Source organism: Homarus americanus, unplaced genomic scaffold, assembly GCF_018991925.1.
Source record: "Homarus americanus isolate GMGI-L3 unplaced genomic scaffold, GMGI_Hamer_2.0 scaffold52806, whole genome shotgun sequence".
Taxonomy (NCBI): domain Eukaryota; kingdom Metazoa; phylum Arthropoda; class Malacostraca; order Decapoda; family Nephropidae; genus Homarus; species Homarus americanus.
Window position 1 is genome coordinate 10,668,418 of NW_024720773.1, and position 24,474 is coordinate 10,692,891.

Sequence of the window (24,474 nt, forward strand, 5' to 3'; positions counted from 1 at the left end):
TCTTTCAATCTGTATTTTTCCAAAGCATATATATAGTGTCATTTCCCTCTTATATTATTGAGAATGTCCCAGTGTATCGGTGGCTTCAGACCTCGGCTTTATTGTGTCGGGTTTTCTGTGCATATTGTCTGTGTTTGATGATAGTTCTTTACAACCAGAGTATATTGGGTGAGAAAGATTTATTAGTACACGATATCGAATGTTAGTTAGTTAGGGAGGGTGTAACACGGTCTCTTTTAGGTGGGGAAAGTAGTTTTTTTTCCCCATTGAGGATGACATGAAAAAAAAAGAGTTTGAAGGTGTCAGTTTATACATCATAGTCCTGACTCGCCAAAGTTTATCTCTGTAAGTTGGTTGATACTGTTTCCTAACGAGTACTAAATGAAAATGCCCACTTAACCTCTTGAGTACGATGTCTTAAGATGTATTTAAAGGGTTAAAGCATCTTGCTCAAGGGGTTAAGTCATCGCAGTGAAAGGGGTTATGACATCTTACTCAAAGGGTTAAGTCATCGTACTGAAGAGGTAAAATCATCTCACTCAAAGTGGTCAAGGTACAGTAGAGTCTCCAGGTAACTAACTAACCAATCACTCTTCCTCCTCATCTCATATCAACAAAAATCCTTTCACTATAACCTCCTGTTCAAAACTTCTTATACATGATATTTAAAGTAACTCATAATCTTTGGCTGATAATCACTCCCACTGTTGAGCTAATCGGTGTAAATAACTCCCTATACATTATATATCTCACGGTGAAGATAATAGAATGGTTGGTGTTACTGGCACTGTGTTTACGTAAAGCTCATCATTCCTTTAGTGTTATAAAAAAAACACACATAGTTAGCCATCTGTTCAAAGTCCACCACGTTATGTAATTTGCCTCAGTATAGTAGTTGGAGGGTCGTGTGTGTGTGTGTGTGTGTGTGTGTGTGTGTGTGTGTGTGTCACACCCATACCTTGTACTCGGAGGTGGGTTGACAATTGATGTAGAGTATATAAGGGTTCAGTTCAGGGGTTCAGAGTTAGTATATAAGGGTTCAGTTCAGGGGTTCAGAGTAAGTATAACACGTCCTCTGCACACACACACACACACAAGCAAGCAAGCACATACACACAGTAAATGATATCGTGCTAACTTTGAACCCCTGATAACAAGCACTTAAACTGACCCAGATAGCCAACCTACTTAAGATAACACTGGTTGACTCACTGACCAACATGTGGTACAGTTATTAAGTTAACAGTCTATAATAATAACCTTACAGCGTCAAATGATTATCTGTACTAACTAAATAAATTTCCCTTTCTTTTACATCTTCCCCTAAAACTTTCCCTACTTCCCCTAAAACTTTCCCTACTTCCCCTAAAACTTTCCCTACTTCCCCTAAAACTTTCCCTACTTCCCCTAAAACTTTCCCTACTTCCCCTAAAACTTTCCCTACTTCCCCTAAAACTTTCCCTACTTCCTCCAATATGGTACCCTATTTCCCCCAGTCCCTCCACTAATCTCCTCTACAGCTTCCTTTACTTCCCTTAACTTTCCCCACCCAATCGTCTTCCCTTCCTCCTCCCAATTGTCCCTCTGTGTCTTACCCCGCCCTCTGTGTCCCTAACCAACAATACTCCCCTCTCCCTTTCCATCTCTTTTCCACACCATTCCCTGTTTTATTCCCTTCCACTGCCCGAGGACTCTCTAGCCCCTTCCTTTGTTGTTTGTTTACATGCATCGCAACCTCCGTGAAGGCTCTCCTACTAGCCAATACTAAAACAAGTTGGATAAGTTAACAAACCATGTCTGTGTTGCGAGTTTTACAGCACCACTCGCGGCCGTCATTTACGATAGCAGGTCAGTCAGGTCAGTTTACGAAGACTCTTAACTGGTATCCCTACGTGCCTGGTGTGTGTGTGTCTGTGTGTGTGTGTGACTGGTATATGTATTGGTGAGAGACAAAAGCACGTAAGGATAGCTAGAGTTTTTTTGTTTTGTTTTATCATTACGGGAGTTTGATACAGCGTATATACGAGTTACTTAATGCAGAGCTCACCACACAGAGATGGTCTGACAGTCAAGACAAAAAGCAACAAGTGAAAGACTAGTTAGAAGCTTAAGAGTAAACACAACAACACGTATAGTACCCAACCACGTTTGTACCAGCACACAGCCACATGCACGTCGTTAAGTACACACACTTGTTCACTGTCAGCTAACAATAAATAGAGGAGATAAATGTAAAGATTAATTCTAATTGTATAAATTTGCACGATTAAAAATTTGGCCACATAAGAGGCACTCACTTCGACACAGCTACAGACGACGGCAGTCAAGACACATTGGGAAATGAGACCAAACGAGACCTTGCTTAGGGTAAATGTCTGGGAAAGCCAAGATAATGGTCAGGAATTATCGAGTAGTGCCAGAAGTTGCCAAATAAAAAGTTTAAGACCTAAATATCTGCCGAAACTTGCCTAAGAAACAACCTCAATATTGGATAGTTTTCTGGGTTTGTAATTAAGAACTCGTCACTGAACAATAGGAAAGCTCTACTTTACTACACAAGACAATATCAAAATAAAAATGATCACAATATGCTAAATAAATAGACAACTCAGAAGCTGCGAATAAAGATCCAGAATGTACTAGCTTATTAAGGGTTAAAATTTAGTGTTGAAAATAATAGAAGAGTTGATTGGTGACCGAGGCGCTGTGGTCAGGGAGCGACTTATGGTAACGTATCACGAGGCTTCATCACAGTCTCCAGCAGGTACTGATTACTTCATCACTATCACACACTCCCCCTTGGAGCTCACACACTTGATTCTTGGAATAACTTGATCATCTCAAGCCGATTGGGTATTAGAAATGGCTGGTTTGTGGGCGTTTTACACTTGAAAACAATTCGCTTCGGTGCATTTCTTCCAAGTAAAAACGAGTCAATTTCTGTATTCTACACTTGTAAATAATTCGGTTCGCTTATTTTTACACTTAAATATAATTCGGTTCACTTATTCTCCAAGTAAAAATAAATAGTTCACGTATTTCTAACTGGCTTTAAGTCTTTTGACACAAAATGACGATCACTTGCATGTTACACACTCCACCTCAGTTCACAGGTCGGCCACTAGGTGGGGAAGGTGTCAGTGTTGAGCTTTGGGCCGCACCACCTTGTCGATCATCGCAAAAAAGTCCTCGTTGATGATGTTGGAGGTCTCTCTCACCAGCTCTGCTAGGCGGGGGAAGTCGGTGGGCGCACCTGTCTGTCTCGGCGCTTGTGTCGTCTCCATGGGAACTCCGCTGGGTATGTTGCAGGGTGCCTCGCTCGCTCCTCCACCAACAACACCACCACCACTACCACCACCACTACCACCAACGATGCCGCAGCCTCCAAGGGTGCCGCCTCGCTGGGCCGTCTGTTGCTGTTCTCGCGTTAATTTCTGCTGTTCCGCCATGTAGAATTGGCGCTTCTTAGTAATTGTGCATTTTTCACAGGTGTGGTTTTCGCGGTACGGGCAGTACCACTTGTGGCCCTTCACCTGCACATAAGCGCCGTGGTTAGCACACAGACGACACCTGAAAGGAAAGTAAATGATATAGAGTTTTAAATACTAAACACAAACAGGTATTGGTTTACTATGGCATCACAGAGCATAAAGTAGGCCATGAATATTTACTACTAGCGTAAGTTGAACAACACCTGATGGTCAGTTTGTATTTCAATAAATTATTATAACAGAGAGAGACAGATGATATTACTGTTGTTTTCGCTTTTTCTTCCTGGAATCATTATCGGCGGGAGAAGAGGGTCCAGCTGTACCATCGACTCCGCTCGACCCTCCGAAGTCTGACGGGCTATTGGGGGGGTAGCCGCCGGAGGAGGTGTACCCCTCTTGCCCGATGTCGTATGCCGTGGGGCTCTGACTACGAGAGGTGGTGGGGTGGTGGAAGTCGCTGTGGTACTGCTGTCCAGTGGGGCTGCTGGGGTGGGGGTAGTCGCTGTGGTACTGGTGTACACTGGGGCTGTTGGGGGGCATGTAACCCCCTGGAGAGCTGGGGGGGTAGCGGCCACAGTCCCCGCCGTAGCCATAAGATTCAGGCACTACCTCGGGTCTTGCCAGCTGGCGGCGAGGATCCTGCTCACAGAAGGGCTCGTTCCGGTCAACTCCCCGACCACCGTTGAAAAAGTCAATCTTCTTCTTAGGAGCCATAGCCATGATGCACCAGTTCTGTAATGATACCACCAACCTTGTTAATACTGTACCTTAGGTGGTCACACACACACACACACACAAAGATTACAGCAGCATCTCCGTGTTGTGGTGAGGTGCAGCCCCATCCGCCTTACACCAGCTGGGCCAACACCTTGACCTTGACGTTGAGGCACTGAACCCTGCTGATGGATGCAACCGCTTCCACTCCCTCTACACAAAAACAAAACACCTACACACACACACCTACACACACACACACCTACACACACACACACCTACACACACACAAAGCTTACCGACACATTATATCATCCAAACAAAGGCCACCTCACACGTCGATAAATCACTGGTACCATAAGATTCTACACACGAGTCATCAGTCATCACCATCCGGATTATCAACCTTAATTCGCCCATTAGAGAAGTAAACAGTGAATGAATGAATGAATGAATGAAGCGAGTGTCAGTGATCATTCTTGGCGCCAGCTGCCCTCTCCAGTCGATCGGTAAAGGAGATTGGATGAATGAAATACAAAACTAAGACTTGAACACGAGCCAACGCCTCTGTCAGTGTGTCCATGGCGAGGTTTAATTTCCCCCCTGGTGGACGGGAATTGGGATCACCTGAAGATTAGGCACCCCCCACCTTCTGCCGTGTGATTAAACACCTTAACGCCAACCTGACCTGACCTAATCAAATCTAATCAAACCTGACCTAACCTAACCAAACCTAACCCAACCCAACCTAATCTAACCTGACCTAACCAAACCTAACCTAACCTGAACTAACCAAACCTAACAATCAAACCTAATCTAACCTCACCTAATCTGGCCTGACGAGTAAAAATTGAGTGCAAGAGGTCAAGTACGAGTAAATATTGAGTGTAAGAGGTCAAGGACGAGTAAATATTGAGTGCAAGAGGTCAAGGACGAGTAAATATGGAGTGCAGGAGGTCAAGGACGAGTAAATATTGAGTGCAAGAGGTCAAGGACGAGTAAATATGGAGTGCAAGAGGTCAAGGACGAGTAAATATTGAGTGCAAGAGGTCAAGGACGAGTAAATATTGAGTGCAAGAGGTCAAGGACGAGTAAATATGGAGTGCAAGAGGTCAAGGACGAGTAAATATGGAGTGCAAGAAGTCAAGGACGAGTAAATATTGAGTGCAAGAAGTCAAGGACGAGTAAATATTGAGTGCAAGAGGTCAAGGACGAGTAAATATGGAGTGCAAGAGGTCAAGGACGAGTAAACATGGAGTGCAAGAGGTCAAGGACGAGTAAATATTGAGTGCAAGAGGTCAAGGACGAGCGGGAAGGTGCGGGGACAACACAAATCATAGACCTAAAAATCAATAACGCCAGGTCGCCGTTCACGATAACAAGGTCAAGCTGGAGGGGGGGGAGGAGACCTTAATTGAGAATGAGGAAGACTTGAGTCGAGTACGAGGTCTTTTGATGTGTGTAGGTCGAATTATAGGAGTCTTTGACGTGTACAGGTCGAATTATAGGAGTCTTTGACGTGTACAGGTCGAATTATAGGAGTCTTTGACGTGTACAGGTCGAATTATAGGAGTCTTTGACGTGTACAGGTCGAATTATAGGAGTCTTTGACGTGTACAGGTCGAATTATAGGAGTCTTTGACGTGTACAGGTCGAATCATACGGTAATTCGGAAAAAAAAAGTCGAAATTGAGTAAAATTCGTCACACACAAGTCGAGACGAGGTGAAACTCGACCTGAACCTCTTAGTGATACTGGTATTCGACAACCACAAGCATAATCCAACCCTCAGTTTTATACAAATGCATTTCGACACTCTGAAGACAATGATAAGTGGCATTAGACGCAGCGAAACCCAAATCCAAGTGATATTCGACATACGGAAGTCGACGACCTACAAAAGTTTGAGTTAAAGAGGTCGAAGCTGCCACGTTTGGTTCTTGCCTCTATCTTACGCGTCTGAGGTCGAAATTTATTTGTCTGGCTGTCTGGTATCTGAGCAGATGGGTGTAATGGCCTCGGTGTGGGTGTGGTGGTGTTAGTGGGGGTGTGGTGAGGGTGTGGTGAGGGTGTAAGGGTGTCTGAGAGGTTCCTAATCATCATGAGGTCCTGTTAATGAAGGTAAATATGGTTAATGGCGACTCAGAATCCGTCGACTTTTAGAACTATGTCAGGTGTTGAAAGGTGAGCGCCCTCTTTCTTTACTTCTGACTATTCCTTTCTTCCTTCCTTCTCTCCTTACTCTCCTTCCCTCTGCCCGTTCACTCTTCTCTCTTTCCTTATCTTCCTCTCTCCTCCATCTCTTTTTTTTTCTCTTTCCTGCCTCCTCCAACCTTTCCTCCCTTCTCCAACACTTTCCCATCCCTCCTCCCTCTCCACTCCATCTCTTTTCCTCTTTCCTCCCTTCTAAACCCTCTTTCTCTCCTCCTCCTCCACACGTGCCTGTCGTTATTCTTACCTCTCTCTCTCACTTCTTCCTTTATCTCCCTCTCCTCCCCTGCTCCCCCCACCCCCCTGCTCCCCACCCTCCCCGCCACCCTCCCCCTCTCCCCTGTACACCCACCCCTCCACGACTCTTCACTTCACATATGCCCCTCACACACCGCTTCTTCTCATGTTATTGTTTTAAAAGCATTCAGGACTCTTGAAGCACCAGTGTTCAGTATCTCTCTTATTTACTACACACACTTTAGACAACAAATTTTAAAAACGTTAGGTGAGGTATCTCTCTCTCTCTCTCTCTCTCTCTCTCTCTCTCTCTCTCTCTCTTCTTCTTCTTCTTCTTCCACGTTCTCTGTCTTTCATTCTTCCTCATTTCCTCACTCTTTTCTCCTACCTTGTCTCTCACCCCTTTCTTCTACCATTACCCTCCCTAAGTCTCTCACACTCCCTCACCCTTCCTCTTACCCCTACCAAACCCAAACCCATGAACACAAACCCATGATCCCATAAACCTAAACCCAAACCCAAACCCATGAACCCAAACCCTTGAACCCAAACCCATAAACCCAAACCCATAAACACAAACCCATGAACCCATAAACCTAAACCCATGAACCCAAACCCAAACACTCGACACGTTACGGGAATATTAAACCCAAACATCGTCAGTGAGGAGCAAGGCGTGAAATAGGTAATACGATGCGGCCCAATTAATACCTCCAACCATTCACAAGCTTCGGGAGAGAGAGAGAGAGAGAGAGAGAGAGAGAGAGAGAAAAACTTGATAATATTTACAAGCGAGGGAGGGAGGGAGGGAGCCGGTGTACGGGTGTCTTTATGCCCAAGTCTCTGTTTATCATCTTAACGACCGTCTGTGGTTAATCAACTCGACCGACCTCTTCACCTCACTTAACCTAACCTACACATCATAGGTGAAGGCGACGTGTACAGCTCTTAACCGCGTGAGTAATTAATCTTTATACGTTGAGTTTAATTCTTGCCTTTAAATACCAAATGTTAACTTAGGCTAACTTAAGATACCTGAGACTAACTTAACCCTTATGTTTCAGACCACAAATTAAATTACCTTCCAAGGCTAACTTTTTTACACACACACGCGCGCACACACACACACACACACACACACACACACACACACACACTAGATAACCATCGCTAGTGGGTGTTGTCCCCTATACACCTGAACAGTACAATAAGTGATAATATTTCTGGATCAATATCATCACTGTACTTTTAGAACTTGTTAAAAGCACTGACGTTTTAAAGTCTTGATTCTCAAAAGTTCTGTATAGCGTTGAATTTCGCTCATGGTTGGAGGGTTGGGGAAGGAGGATATGGGGAGGGAGTGGAAGGGGGCGGGGAGAAGGAGGAGAGAGTGGGGCTGGGAGTGATGGGGAGGGGGCGTTGAAGGAGACGGAGGGGGGGGAGGGGGGAGGTACTCGAACACATCCAATTGGCTCGGTTAATCTCAAAGGAACATCAATATTGCATTAAAACGATACCTTGATTATATACGTCGGGTTTAGCATCAGATGCAGCTAAGTGGTAATATTAACGTGTACAGTATAATCTTTTCCAACCCGGATCCAGAGAGAGCGAGAGAGAGAGAACTTGTGAGGTTCCTGGACTTGCTTGAGCCTTGCCCGGGAGACTCCAAGGGAAGGTTTAGGATTATACAAAGACGTGAACATTCTTCTGTGTGTGTGTGAACTTTTTATGAGGACCTGTTAGACATTAAGTGGTTTTTAACCCCTTTACTATACGGGGGACACCACTGTTGTTTTTAATGCTTTATTTCCCTATTACCAGACGATTTTATTCAGCTCAGAGGTGGGGCACTGTACTGTAAGAAGTAAAATAATAATAGTAATAATAATATTAATATTGATAATTTTATGTGTGTACAGTATTATGTAGATGTGATGTTTCATACGAGCACAGATGTGTAACTACAGTAATCTGGTGGTAGTGGTGTTAAAATAAGTCGAGTGTAAATTGGGTTTGGTTGGTGTGGTAAACCTCCTCGCAAAAAACAACTAAGGACAAGACAAGCACACGTCATCAAGCTTTGGATTATACAGTATTAGGCAAAAGTTTAGTGTTTGTTTCTTTCATTTTCGTTCGAGTTTGGCGAGATTTTCAAGTCACTATTGTCAAGCCTGAAGCAACGTCGAATACTCCCCCCTCACTCCCCTGTCTGTCCGACCGCCCCCCCGTTTAGTTATACATTATCGAACATAGTTGTTACTTATATTTAAATTGTGACCAGCGTGTAATTTCGACGGACATGAATTCGCTTTCTGTGATCAAATCTATGAAATTGTTGAACAAATAGGATAAAAGGTATACAAAAAATGTAAAGCGACTCAATAACTAACCTATGATTTGGACATGGACATTGCACGAACGCTTACTCACTCACTCGCTTATTCACTCGTTCACTCACAAACATTCAGAGAAACACACACACATTCGTAGGTGCGTCAGTCAGCTCTCTGAATGCCAAGGCTGATTAACTGACTGCCATGATGAAGATAACTTTTGAACGAATCCTTAATGTCGCGGCTTATTATTCTTTTTTTTATATAATCGTAATTTTTCAGTCGTAAATTCCACATTTATCATTTTTTAATCATATTTTTATCGTTATTTCCTCATTTGTTTCTCTTGTGTTTTCTAGGTCCAGGATTCTAAATAAATGTTCGTAAGTTGAAAGTTTCTCGTAAAATGGAATAACGAGGGACATTAACTCTCTATACTGACTTAGGGTAAATTATTAAAAAAAATACATGGCAGCCAACCTCAACCTTAAGAAGATACGTAAACACTTTAATAATAATAATAATAATAATATTAATAATAATGATAATAATAATAATAATAATAATAATGATAATGATAATAATAATAATAATAATAATAATGATAATAATAATAATAATAATAATAATAATAATGATAATAATAATAATAATAATAATAATAATAATAATAATAATAATAAACAAACTCAGTATCTCAAGATGGTTTATACAACTTGCCGTGTGAAATGATTCTTGGCCGATCTAAAGGTTACTCAAGTGGCCGGACCCTGAACTATTCCCTGATTTTTACAAGTTATTATCAAGTGTGATAATCCTGGGCCAGAAATATCATCAATATAATTATTAACCTGCAGTATTGTTTCACCTGTGGAAGCCGTGAACTAGCGCGATTGTTACAACTTATCACGTACAATGATGACTGTTTGGTTATAAAAATTGGTTATAAAAAGAAGTAGTTAACATTGTCTGATGAAACGGGACAGTTGGAAATAATTCAGAGGCGCCAGTAAAGGGGGGTGGGGGGTTATGTGACCACACTGTCTGAGTCTGCTGGCTGTTACATCATGCTGTTTGTCGAGGGTCTACACAGTGGTGGTGGCTGTGTAATAATAATAAAAAAAAAAATAAAAAAAAATAGATTAATAATAATAATAATAATAATAATAATAATAATAATAATAATAGAGTAATAATAATAAATAAATAAATTAATAATAATAATAAAAAACAGATTAATAATAATAATAATTTACGGGTTATCGAGATAAAATAGCAGGTAAGGGTTGACAGTGTCGACAGACTGTACATTACACATGGTGAAGATGGGGAAAGAGTCAATTACCAGAAGCTTACAGTACAATGAGAGAGGAGGAAACACGGGGGGAAACATACAAGTTACAGTGTGTGTGTGTGTGTGTGTGTGTGTGTGTGTGTGTGTGTGGTAGTATTACACAGTGAAGAAACCACTTTGTGTATGTGTGTGTTAGGTATTATAAGTGTTACATAGGGGTGGAGGATGCGTGCGCGGGCATGTGTGTGTGTGTGTGTAGAATGCACCACCATGATGGAGGCTGTGTGTGTGTGTGTGTGTGTGTGTGTGTGTGTGTGTGTGTGTGTGTGTGTGTGTGTGTGTGTGTGTGTGTTTCCCAGGCTACACGTGTCAGCCAGGCCACTAGTGTCCTTGACAAGAATGCGGAGGCCGGCGCCCCTCCCCCCCCACCCCCCCCTCCGACATCCCTCACCCCCACTGGAAGACAAAATCCCACTTAACTGAACCGAAACTTCAAAGCGTGATGAAACTTAGATAAACAATATCAGGTGGGATTTTGTCCACTTACAGAAATTTGGTGGTGATTGTGTCCACATAGTTTTAGGGTAAAGGTATTTTGTCCACATAGTTTTAGGGTAAAGGTATTTTGTCCACATAGTTTTAGGGTAAAGGTATTTTGTCCACATAGTTTGGGGGTTTTAGGGGTATTTTGTCCACAAACCGTATATTTATTTTTGCGATTTTATTCATTAATTATAAATTAGGATTTTGTTCACGGTGATAAGCATTTTTCTCAATAATTTATTTGGTGGTATTTCGTCACTTATAAATGTTGGGATTTTCTCCATTACAATTTTGGTTACTGGATAGAGTCGACTTTTGTACTATTCTCTTGGGATTTTATTAAGTCTATATTTGGTTTTGTGGGATTTTTTGTCCATTGAATTTTATGATTTGTTTTGTCCTTTTGTCATTTTTGTGGGATTTTTCTCTCACAAAATTTACTGGGATTTTGTTTGCTTGTTATGAGGCCCCCGTAATCCCCTTAACACCTGTACCTGCTCCGTAATTCCTTCAACACCTGTAACTGTCCCGGAAGCCTCTTTAACACCTGTAACTGTCCCGTAGCCCCCTTTAACACCTGTAACGGCCCCGTAATCCCCTTAACACCTGTAACTTCCCCATAATCCCTTAACACCTGTACCTGCCCCGCAATTCCTTCAACACCTGTAACTGCCCCGGAAGCCTCTTTAACACCTATAACTGTCCCGTAGCCCCCTTTAACACCTGTAACGGCCCCGTAATCCCCTTAACACCTGTAACTGCCCCGTAATCCCCTTAACACCTGTAACTTCCCCATAATCCCTTAACACCTGTAACTGCCCAGTAACCCTTTATTACCTGTAACTGCCCCATAGCCCCCCTTTAACTGCCCCGTAACCCCCTTTAACACCTGTAGCTGCCCCGTAACCCCTCAACACCTGTAACTTCCCCGTAGCTCCCCTTTAACACCAGTAACTGCCCCGTAACCCCTCAACACCTGTAACTGTCCAGTAATCCCCTCAACACCTGTAACTGCCCCGTAGCCCCCTTTAGCACCTGTAACTGCCCCGTAGCCCCTTTAGCACCTGTAACTGCCCCGTAGACACCTATAACACTCGTAACTGCCCAGTAACCCTTTCAACACCTTACCTGGGGCCTGGCCACCGCCGGCACCCACCCACCAAGAGGTCCTCCCTTCGTCAGTAGTAGCGGCAGAGGAGGGGAGGAAGGGGCGTGGCACAGGCCTCCTCTTCTACCTTACAGACACCAACACATCGTCAGGAAGGGCTCAAGACACACAAGGTGGCGACAGACTGACTGACAGACAGACACACTCACACGCAGACAGATTTTAACATGCGAAGGACTCCTGTTGACGATGTCCTCACGCCAGAACTCAAGAGTTTTCAAGTTCAGGATGTTTCTTTATATGTTGACGGTATCCTCTCACACCCAACACTCCTCCGTGGGACGCTTTTAACCGACGTAGGGTATCACATAGTTATTACATCATGTCAGAACTTACAAACGTCTTACTACTTACACATCTTTTAAAGGTTAATAAACATTGCCAAGACACAGGTTTCTACAATGGCGTCTTGGAAGGTTTGAAACTGGTGACAGAGTATTGGTGATATTGGCTGTCAGTCGCGGAGTGATCGCGTGCGAGTGATCGTGGGATATGAGGCACTATAACGGTTCGTCCGCTCTCGATGCTACACATAGCAACAGTGATACATTTCAACAGGAGAGCAACAAGGCCAAACTTTGCCAGAAGAAATTGTTGTACAGTCTGTCTCGTCCAATCTCTCTTGATCGACTTTTTTAATTATATTAAAGTATAATATAATGATACTTGGGATTTAATAATGTTATCTGCATGTCAATGATGACATTTTAAAAAACACAGAAATGTTTGTAGGTGAATTAGCTTTTGCGTCTGGCAGCGGAGATGAGCAAGACGGCTGCTCGAATTATGCTCAGTGCGGGGCCCTCGGCTCTGGTCAATGACGAAATGTCTGGCTGAATTTTTAGGCAATTAGATATATATGTATATACCTCTCTGTTTTGCTAATCAGCTCGAATGCATATTTACAACGCATTTTCATTTACCCCTCATTCATGGCTCACCGTGATGAGTTTCACTTTGGCCACACCAACTGACATTTACTAAGGTGTACCAATGTAAACACCTTATAAGACATGATGGACGTGAGGAGTGTGACGCCGGCAGCATGACAGGTATAAGTGTGTGTGTCCCCTGAAATGAGTGACCACCTGGGCTGTGTGTAATTAAACTTGTGTTCTAGTGATGTTTTCTCCACCTTCCCTGAATTACACGTGAGTGTATGTTATGTAAGTGTGTATGCTAACCCCCACCCCCCCCAACTGTGTTATAAAATGAAAACAAAACAAAATCAGAATCAAAACAAGTTCTATTATGCAACATATAAGAAATCACTTCAGGATGATGGTCCCGTCTTCCTCTGTCCACCCCTCCCTCCCTCCCACAACCCTCTTACCCCCACTCAACTGTTCATTTCCCCGCCAAATCCCCCCTTTCCTCCTCCTCCTCCTCCTCCTCCCACCATCACCTCCCACGGTTCCCTCCCTCATGACCGTCTCCCCTTCCCTCCCTCCTCACCCCCCCCTCACCCACCTCTCCCCTCACCCACCCTTTGGCAGACAGTCAACGCGTGTGCTGGGGTGAGAGAGGCGGGGAAGGGAGAGGGTCTAGCGAGTGGGAGGGGAGAGAGAGGGAGAGAATTATACAATGACCTTCTCACTGTCGTATTAGTAAGCTAGTTAATTGCGTCTTTGTGCAATCTTTCATCATTATCATTGTATCACATGATGTGCATTATATACTGTTGAAGAGACAGTGTTGGTTGTTACAATATACTGTTGAGTTTTAGTTACATTGTAGAATTGACTTTGAGTTACATTATGCAGTAGACTTTACATTATACAGGTGGTCGTATTAAAAGGTGACATTAGGGCAGGGAGGAGAGCAACCAATAAAGTGTCGTGTTAATGCTGTTCAGTGTAATACATATGGCTGAACTTGGCGCTGGGGGAAGTATAGATATGTTATTATTATTATTATTATTATTATTATTATTATTATTATTATTATTAGTAGTAGTAGTAGTAGTAGTAGTAGTAGTAGTAGTAGTAGTAGTTGTTGGTGGTGTCATTTTTATTGTTATTATTTTATTATTATTATTATCATTATTATTATTATTATTATTATTATTATTGTCATAAAATTGTGTTGATTTTATATCTTTAAGAAAGTACAATTACAAGTTTACGGTCGAGTTAAAAGGAGAAGGCTAATTACCTTTGCGGTGATCAATATATGAACAAAGTCCTCAGGTGTGTACTAGCATCCAGGTGTGTGCGAGTCTTCAGGTGTGTGCGAATCTTCAGGTGTGTGCGAATCTTCAGGTGTGTACCAGTCTTCAGGTGTGTACGAGTCTTCAGGTGTGTACGAATCTAAACAGGTTGCGGTGATCCCTGTAAACTGGCCTCCATCCTCATCCTTCCTCTCTCCTCCCTCTTCTTCCACCATTTTATCCACTCCCCTCCCCTATCTCCATTCTTTATCTCTCTCCTCCCTACCCCCTACCTCCCTTTCCCCCCCTATTCCCCCTTCCTCTTTCACCCTACTCCCCCTCCTACTCCCGCCCCCTCAGTGTTATCCCTGACCTTTTGTGGACAGAGAGCTAATTGGTGAAAATATACATAATTGATTCACACTGTTTACCGCCCTCTCCCCTCTCTCCCTCCCTCTGGTGTCTGTTTGATGAGGTCGTGAGGGCGTGTTAATCTCTCTCTCTCTCTCTCTCTCTCTCTCTCTCTCTCTCTCTCTCTCTCTCTCTGAATATTGCTCTCTCTCTCTCTTTCTTCATTTGTCTTCATCTGTCTGTCTGCTTCTATCTCTGTGCCTTATCCTCTGTGTGTGTGTGTGTGTGTGTGTCACCTTCCGTACCTACCTGGCTGACTGTCTACCTGTCGTCGGCATGTGAGCGGACCTGCTCCCATAACTCTACGGGTTTTGCTCGCCAGGACTGACTACTTAACCCAGAGAACGTGAATAACTCTACGGATTTGACCCTCCAGAGTTGAATGACCATCGGAGCCTCACTGGTTAGGCCCGTTAGGGGGTAGGAGGTTAGAGGGAGGGAGGGAGGGGTAGGGGGTAGGGGAGGGGTGAGGGGAGGGGAGGGGTGAGGGTTGTTCTCAATTTTGGAGATACAATAGTGTGTTGGAGGAGAAAATCCCGAGGAATGAAGGTGGACACACACACACACACACACACACACTCTCTCTCTCTCTCTCTCTCTCTCTCTCTCTCTCTGAAGGTTGTCGGGGGGCGCGACTTGATGTTTTAACCAGTATTATTATTATTATTATTATTATTATTATTATTATTATTATTATTATTATTATTATTATTATTATTATCTTTATTATTATTATTATTATTATTATTATTACTATTATTATTATCATTATTATTAATATTATTATCTTTATTATTACTATAATTATTATCATTATTATTATTATTACCATCATCATTGTAATTATGTATTACTTTACTATCATTATCACCGAGGACTCTGGCTACATCACCTGGGAAGTTTCACACAATGATTACACTGTTTAATACTTCCTATCTCAAAAAAAAAATAATTACGATAACTAACTTTTTTTTTATAATCTTTTTCTTGCAACAAATTTAAACACAACGTCCAGAAATAAGACCAGCATTACAGTTGAGAGTCTGCCTTAACGAGATACTTTCAGACAGCACCAGGGAGAATTAAACTAGGTGGTGGTGGTGGTAAGTGAAGGTTGAGTCTCTCATTGTTGTAATTTTCTGAGGGGGAATAGTTTCGGACTTTTTTTCTTTTTTTTTACTGTAATTTTGGACTTTTTTCTTCTTTTTTACTGTAATTTTGGACTTTTTTCTTTTTTTACTGTAATTTTGGACTTTTTTTTTACTGTAATTCTGGTGATAATTTTGTATTTTTTTGTATTAACTTAAGACAAATATATTCGTGAATTTCTGTATCTTTACCTACAAGGACTTGTCACCTGTCAGACCTCTGTGAATTACGGTGTCAGATTGGAGTAGTTAATTATAAATGTACCTGTAGGAACACTTGTCAGGTGTATAGCATCTCCGGGAAGCACATTGAAACACCTTACACCCTACTACACCTTATACTTTACACCTTACACTTCACACCCTACACCCTACTACACCTTACACCTTACACCACGACAGTTTACATTGGAAGTACAGAATAATTTAATTAGTCGCAGTGTGTCCGGGTTGTTCTCGACTCACTCTGTTGAATGTGTGATGAAACTTACGGCAAGGAATTGGTGTTTGGTTCTTAAACTTTGTTATTTGTCACTGGCCGGGGATCGAACACGGGACGATTGGCTTGAGAGGTAACTAATAATAATAATAATAAGAATAATAATAATAATAATAATAATGGGTCAAACTTGTCCAATATACATCCTGAAGGAATTTTGTTTTTACGGTGTTAGTGGTGGTGGGGATGGAGAGTGGTTGATGGAGAGTGGTTGGTGGAGAGTGGTTGATGGAGAGTGGTTGGTGGAGAGTGGTTGGTGGAGAGTGGTTGGTGGAGAGGTTGATGGAGAGTGGTTGATGGTGGTAGTGGCGTCAGCAGGGTAGGTGTGATAAGTTATAATTGTTTTGAGGTGTGGCCACTACAACACACCCTGGAGCCGTGCACAAGAAATATGGCGCGTCTGCATAACAACACCTTGGCGAGAGAGAGAGAGAGAGTTCGAAAATAGAGAAAAAAATAGAAAAAACAGAGAGAGCGCAACTTCCTCTCCTCACCACCACCTGCCATGTGTGTGTGTGTGTGTGTGCGCGCCGTTCCCTGGTTACACATCGTCAGTGACCGACATGACCTACATACTCCCGCTGTGTTGTGCTTCACCTCCTCTGGTCCACATTATTATTAAGGCACTTGGGGCTCATGTCTCAGGCCCAGGTGCTTGAAGGGACCACCAAACACTGCGTCTCCCTCCCCCAAACACTGCGTCTCCCTCCCCCAAACACTGCGTCTCCCTCCCCAAACACACAAACACTGCGTCTCCCTCCCCCCAAACACTGCGTCTCCCTCCCCAAACACTGCGTCTCTCCCTCCCCCAAACACTGCGTCTCCCTCCCCCAAACACTGCGTCTCCCTCCCCCTAACACTGCGTCTCCCTGAAGGCGATGTCACCAGGTCAGGGCTGAGGAAGGGTGCTGTGGTGACCCTTGACCAGAGAAGGTTCCTACACCTGTAACTGTCATTAGTCGTAATTACTTATATACCTTGTTGTTCGTCTCACCTTGTAAATGACAGGATATTTACCGGTTTACACACGCACATTATTCACTACAAATGTTAATATTAGGAAAGCGTTTGTTGGATCTTGTCGTTTTTGTCGCGGTTACCTGAAGAAATCTGTATACACCTGTAATATTTTCTCCTCATATACGTTTACCTGTTATAAAAGTCTCAGGTAGCGTAAATTAGTGTTAATCTTCTCCACGTGGTGTGTTTGTCCGGAAGGGGGAAGTGTTATTGGTCGAGATTATCGCACGTGGGCTGTGATTGGCTGTGTGTGACTTGCCCGTGAGGACGTTGGCATTGGTTGAGAAAGAGAGAAATAAAAACACACCCCCACCTACATCCTTGGATTTGATTGGCTGATATTTGTCTCCTCTTTGTTGATACTACGTTTAAAGAAAAATCCCAATAGGTGAACTTTATTCCCGAAAAAAAAAATATAAATAAGAACATATTAGCTTGTCTGTTCAATGAAAATTTGTCACTGAAATAGACTCACTGAAGACTGAACAGTGTGTGTGTGTGTGTGTGTGTGTGTGTGTGTGAAATCAAGGCGTAGGTGGGCAAGACGTCACCCCAGATGTTAGGAGAATCTCTCTCTCTCTCTCTCTCTCTCTCTCTCTCTCTCTCTCTCTCATGAAGGTCAGGTTCGGGTCTCCCCTCCTTCGTGGTGTGAGATGGATGGATAGATGACACACTGATAGATAGATAGATGTTTTAATAAATATAATACCCATGGCCGCCTGCTGTACGGTGCTGCGGGGTGAGGAGGTAGAGGAAGAGAGAGGAAGAGAAGGAGGAAGAGAGGGGGGGGGGAGGAGGTAGCCACAGCGGGTTTATATTCAAATACAAGAATAAATCACATCACTTTTATTAAACACCTGATGTAATACTGGGTACTACCAGGTAAGTTGTTTATGTTACGTAAGATTTACACCTGGAGGCCTTAATCACCGTTTACCTGTGTTTAGATAATCTTGCAGTGGACTCCTTCAAGGTTATGTACGACTGCGTGTGTAAATGTGAATAACAGTTGACGATTTAAAGTTCTCTGTCCCGTATTTCATCCAAGTGTCCGTCAAGTGCCTAAAATGTCCATCAAATGTCAACTAAATGTCTGTCAAATATCCGTCAAATGTCTGTCTGATGTCCGTCAAATGTCTGTCAAATGTCTATCAAGTATCCGTCATATGTCCGTCAGATGTCCGTCAAATGTCTGTCAAGTATCCGTCAAATGTTCGTCAGATATCCGTCAAATGTCTGTCAAGCGTCCGTGAAGTATCCGTCAAGCATCCGTCCAGTGTCCGTCAACGCGTGATTTGGTCAACTCGTGGTGGGATACTCGATGATATCTCGACTATAGGAGATGTTTCAGCAGTACCAATACCACGACAAAGGTCATATGGGGACAAAATAAAGCAGTAATTTGACCTCTTTCTTGTGACCTTGACATTGAACTTTGACACAAGAATGGTGACTCGCCAACAGACCCACACACACACACACACACACACACACACACACACACACACACACACACGAAATCAGATAACAAATTCAACGAAGCTGTTTTATTCTTGTGTATAGTAAAACAAACACGAGAGTCTTATTATTATATACCACGAGCCTCCGAGACTAATACAGTGTTGCCTTGAGTTGGGACGAGTTTGTTATTGAGAAACACCAAGAGCCAGAGCCAGGGTGAGTGAGTCCTTTGCCTGACTTTCGCAGTCTATTGTCCCGGTCTGTGTACGTGTTGGTGCATCCAGGTACTGTCCATTACTGAGGCTGTGGGGGGTGGGGGGGACACAGTAATGTATTCTTGGCGACATGACATGTGTTGACCAAGAGTGCTTTCGACCGGATATAGCAATCGGGGTGTTTGTTTGTCTGTATTTTAGCCTCAGTGTGAAGTTGTGAAACAGTTTGGTACATGTGTGGCGTATGGGTGGGTGAGGGGCACGGACGTTATGGTGGCCGCCTGGATTCTCAAAAAGTGTTACGTTAACTCCTACGTTAAATTTCCCCAGACTGTGAGTGGGAGCTCGACTGTATCTTGCTCTTGTGAGACCACACCTGGATTACGCAGTTCAGTTCTGGTCATCGTATTACAGAATGGATATAGAATCCTTGGAAAGAATTCAGAGGAGAATGACAAGACTAATCCCGGGCATTAGGAACCTTGAGTATAGAGACAGGTTAAAGCATCTTAATTTGCACTCCCTTGAGAGACGTAGAGCGAGGGGCGACCTGATAGAGGTGTATAAGTGGAAGGCAGGGCTAAACAAAGGGGACATTACAAAGGTACTCAAACTATCCAACCAGGAGCGAACTCGTAACAATGGTTTTAAATTAGACAAATTTAGATTTAGGCGTGAAATAGGTAAACACTGGTTTGGAAACAGAGTAGTGGATGAGTGGAACAAGTTACCAAATATCATCATTAACTCGAATACGCTGAATTGCTTCAAACATAGGTTGGATGCTCATATGAGCAATAGGGGTTGGGTGTTAACGGGACTGCCCAGTATGGGCCAATAGGCCCGCTGCAGTTTCCTCCATTCTTATGTTCTTATGTGAGCTACAACACAGATGGTTCCAAAGTGTTTTCTGAATCCCAGTAAAGTGGAAAAGTATTAAACGAAACTTTTAGAATCTAAACTTTCTGTTGCAACAAAGCCGCGTGCATGGCCTGCAACTTGGTGAGTGGGGGAGGTAGGAGGTGGACAGTGTGATATGGATGTATTACCTTAGTCAGTGATGGAAGGCGTAGCAGTAGCCCAGTGTACTGTAGGTGCGTTTCACGGAAGAGATCTCGTTGGGAGACACTTGACACTATCACCAGAGTGAACTTTGGCTTCTTACTGAGTGTTTTGTTGAGGACAAGCTATACCAATACCTCCTGTGCACTGATCTCACGGCCAACTGCTGACTCAACTGCCCTGCCAAGAATACACAGGTAGTTGAACGCTGCTGGTGCTCTACATTGGGGTGACGCACATGTTAACATTTATTCTCGTATTTTATTGTGAGTATTTTTCTTGTTCCTTGATAATACAAAAAGCACCGTAGAGGATATTATATACAAGAAAGGTCTCAGAAAGAGTTCCCAGGGTTCTAGCTATTGCTGCGTCCTGAATACATAAATAACTACTTATAAAATGATTAACAGTAAAAATGTCCATATATTAACGTTACCAACAACATGTTTATTTATATCTAGGGCGTGAACTTGACCTCTGTCACCATACATGTGACCTTAATGTAATACTTCAACCATATAGAAATATTTCCATTACCGTTTGAGATTTTCTTAAGGCTTTCTATCTCCCCGACTGGAAGGTGCGGGGGATAAAACCATGATGCACGTCGATCTGTCTATCTGTAACAAATCTGCTTTCAACTCGATAACTTCTATTCCTGATAGACTGTAGTTTTGGTGTGGCAGATTATCCTGACAGGTGAAGTAGGGACGCGCTGTTACCTGTTGCTATAGAATCTTATAGTCGTGGAGAGATAGTATACTAACCCCCTTATGTACGGGGCCCTTATGTACGGGGCCCTCTCTTAAGCTGACTAAAATCGTCTTGTGCTAGTCCTAAGTGGCGTTCCTGTACTGAAGAGGTAACGGGGTATAGTGATCGCAGTGTCGTTAAGATGTTTATAGTCACGATAAGTTTAATGCTACAACAGTGACGCTGATTCAGGAGGATATTTTATCACACAGAGCTCCCTAGTACACCTACCAACACCTTCATTCATGATATAGTGTCGGGTTAACTCATGGATACTGTTCAGAGACCTTATCAATACTCTCGTTATACAAAAACTCCTGTACTTGCCCCTATCTTGAGCACTCTGCACTCTGAGATACCATACTAAGAAAACTGTCTAGGCCCTGTATCAACACCCTGACAACACAGATTCTCATGTCAACATCTGAGTGAATGTGTACGTCTGTCTGTTTATCTGTCTTTGTGTACATCTAGAGCCCCCTTGATATCTGGGGTTCCTCAGGGTCAAGGATTGGTTTTCACTCAGTTTGAAACAATTGAAATCACGAACACCGCTCCAATTAAGGTACCTCAGGTGTCTTATACATACACGTGGCCCTATACGTACACAGACAGACTTACATACACGTCCCCACGCACACACACACATGAACAATATACGGCTACTTACATGAACACGTCCCTCCAAAAAAAATCAACTATTCAGACAAAATTACAACATATAGAGTTTTTCTCCCTCTGGATTGAAAAAAAAAAATATTCATAGTTCACGGTAATATAGGATAGACCCATATAGTGATATAATTAACGCTGTCGTATAACAAACGTATATTTTTCCTCGATAAAAGGAAAGCGGGACTTGATTGAATCCTCCTATATGTGACTTAGTTGCTGCCCCATCCTCACTGTCCGCACCTCGTAACAACAAAGAAACTTTTTGTCAATATATAAACCGTATAGATTTTACTAACGTGATATAAACCAATAACAAAAGCCGAGTTTTATCCCGTGTGTGTGGTAATACTATATTGTTCCGTAGGCAGACAACAAAAGCTACTTGTCAATATATAGATTTTTTTATTACGTGGTATCGGTTAGAAAAGAACACGGGTTGTTGAATGTGTAGTTCTCTCACGTTGTTGTAGATATCTCGGTGTTGGTAGCTGTGTTCCCCGGCCACACCACCACACGGCTCACCACCACACGGCTCACCACTCGAACACTCTCTGACAGCCACAAATGTATAACATTAAAATTACAAACAGTTTCAGAGAGGAAAACCAATGTCACTCACTGCTATTGGCCACAGACTCTAGGCTCCAGTGTATCCTGCCAGGGGGCCCACCACACATACACACACACACACACACACTCACTCGCGTATTACCACTGATCTCCGTGTGTGTGTGAGTGTATGTCCTCGTGTTTTCTTCTGCATGGAGTTTTATCACGTTCAAATTATCCTCGCTGAGTGGCTGCCAAGCTCAAAAGAGAGACTATGCACCTTCAAGGGCCCCGCCTCATTAAGTTACGGTACCATGTGTTGGGGGCGGGCTGCGGGGTCACGACCATTACGCCAAAAATCACGACCCACAGACAGCCTGCCGCCGCCTGCCTCTAGTCTCCTTCACCTAGCGACAGCACATCAGGGGGGGAGGGAGGAGGTGGGATAGGGGTGAGAGACTGGGAGGGATTGGGGTGAGTGAAGGGGAGGAAGAGGAGGGGGGATAGGGGTGAGAGAGGGGGGGATTGGGGTGAGAGGAGGGGGGGGAGTAGGTTGAGAGAGGGGGGGATTGGGGTGAGTGAAGATGGAGGAGGAGGAGGAGGAGAGGGCAGAGCTGGTTGGGAGAACGAGGAGGAAGAGGAGGTTGGGAGAGGTACTTACCTGACTGGAAAAGACAGGTAGTCGTTGATGCGAGGAGGGAGGGAGAGGGCGAGGGAGAGGGGGGAGAGGGCGAGGAGGGAGAGGGGTAGGTGGTGGTGGTAGTGCTGACGGTGAAGCATGAAGGAAGAAGAGAGGAGAGAATAACTGAAATAATAACGAAAGACAGTGATAGAGAAAGGTATTAAAGATGGAGAAGAAGATAAAGGAATGGGGAGGGAAAAATGAACCGCGAAAAATGTAGAATATGAAAATGGTTTTATCGAGAATTACAAGAATAAATGAAGCATATGAAGAAAAATGAATAATGACAGGAATTGGAAGACAAAAAAAAGGTGGAAAGAATAGGAGAAAGATGAAGAGGAATTAGGGGAACTAGGAGAAAACAAAGAAGAAGGAAAAGGATTAGAAGAACGTGAAGGGGGAGGGGAAGAAGAAGAAGAAGAAGAAGAATTTCAATTTCAATTTCAATTTCAATTTCTTATACCATGTCTGGGCCAACACAACCGCTATCACCGTTATGCATAAGCTGTTGCAAACCTAATTCTCGTAGTTCCAGATTCTCAGCGGTTCCTACGATGAAGTATTTGTCGTAAGTGAGGTTTAATAATACACTTATCTGTCTAACTTAAGGTAAAATAATACACATGGACAGACTGAGACTCTTTGTACACTTTTATTTATTCTTTGTGAATCTTGTCTGTCTTTGTCTGTCTATTTGTCGATCTCTGTCTTATTTGTTGGTCTGTCTGTCTGTCTGTATGTGTGGTTATAGGTGACGGTATACCTTGACCTTGTGAGAGAGAGGCGCCCTGCAGAGAGACGGGAAAGAGGAAGAGAAGGAAGGAGGGAGTGAAGGAAGGGTGAAGGGAGGGAGGAAGAGGGCTGAAAGGAAGGAGAGAGAGAGAGAGGAATAAGTGTCTCTCTCTCTCACTGGACACTGGCTGGGGCTCCTCAAGGGTGTGACCAGCAAGTGTGATCGGAATCGCTTCAAAACCTAACATAAACCTAACCTAACATAAACCTAACCTAACATAAACCTAACCTAACATAAACCTAACCTAACATAAACCTAACCTAACATTAACCTAACCTAACATAAACCTAACCTAACATAAACCTAACCTAACATAAACCTAACCTAACATAAACCTAACCCATAAACCTAACCTAACATAAACCTAACCTAACACCTAAAACCTAACCTAACATAAACCTAACCTAACATAAACCTAACCTAACATAAACCTAACCTAACATAAACCTAACCTAACATAAACCTAACCTAACATTAACCTAACCTAACATAAACCTAACCTAACATAAACCTAACCTAACATAAACCTAACCTAACATAAACCTAACCTAACATAAACCTAACCTAACATAAACTAACTAACCTAACATTAACCTAACCTAACATAAACCTAAACCTAACATAAACCTAACCTAACATAAACCTAACCTAACATAAACCTAACCTAACATAAACCTAACCTAACCTAACATAAAACCTAACTAGCTAACATAAACTAACATAAACCTAACCTAACATAAACCAAGCCTAACATAAACCTAACCTAACATAAACCTAACCTAACATAAACCTAACCTAACATAAACCTAACCTAACATAAACCTAACCTAACATAAACCTAACCTAACATAAACCTAACCTAACATAAACCTAACCTAACATAGCCAGCATCCAGTCAGATAAAAAAAAATGCAAAAAGGAGATTATGACAAGATTCACGTTGGACCAGAAGCGTGTGTCGTATACCTCTTAGAAGAATCAGTTGGTGGTTGGTGATTTGGTCATATGTGTGTGTGTGTGTGTGTGTGTGTGTGTGTGTGTGTGTGTGTGTGTGTGTGTGTGT

At 42.9% G+C, this 24,474-nt stretch overlaps 1 protein-coding gene across 1 annotated transcript; it reads right to left on the bottom strand.

The window, feature by feature from the left end:
• Positions 1-2,526: 2,526 nt before the first annotated feature.
• LOC121861072 (doublesex- and mab-3-related transcription factor A1-like) lies at positions 2,527-12,528 on the bottom strand. The gene is made up of 3 exons (XM_042358615.1): positions 12,349-12,528; positions 3,754-4,223; positions 2,527-3,570 (listed from the first exon to the last, which is right to left on the bottom strand). The coding sequence occupies exons 2-3, from the start codon at positions 4,209-4,211 to the stop codon at positions 3,138-3,140; spliced, it is 891 nt and encodes a 296-aa protein (XP_042214549.1). The 5' UTR covers positions 4,212-4,223; positions 12,349-12,528; the 3' UTR covers positions 2,527-3,137.
• Between the last annotated feature and the right edge of the window lie 11,946 nt (positions 12,529-24,474).

Bases quoted from the DNA above. Each gene is read 5' to 3' on its own strand.
- LOC121861072 (XM_042358615.1), bottom strand. From the start codon at position 4,211: ATGGCTATGGCTCCTAAGAAGAAGATTGACTTTTTCAACGGTGGTCGG. The intron at 3,571-3,753 runs GTAATATCATCT...CTTTCCTTTCAG, and splicing joins AAGAAAAAGCGAAAACAACA to GTGTCGTCTGTGTGCTAACC.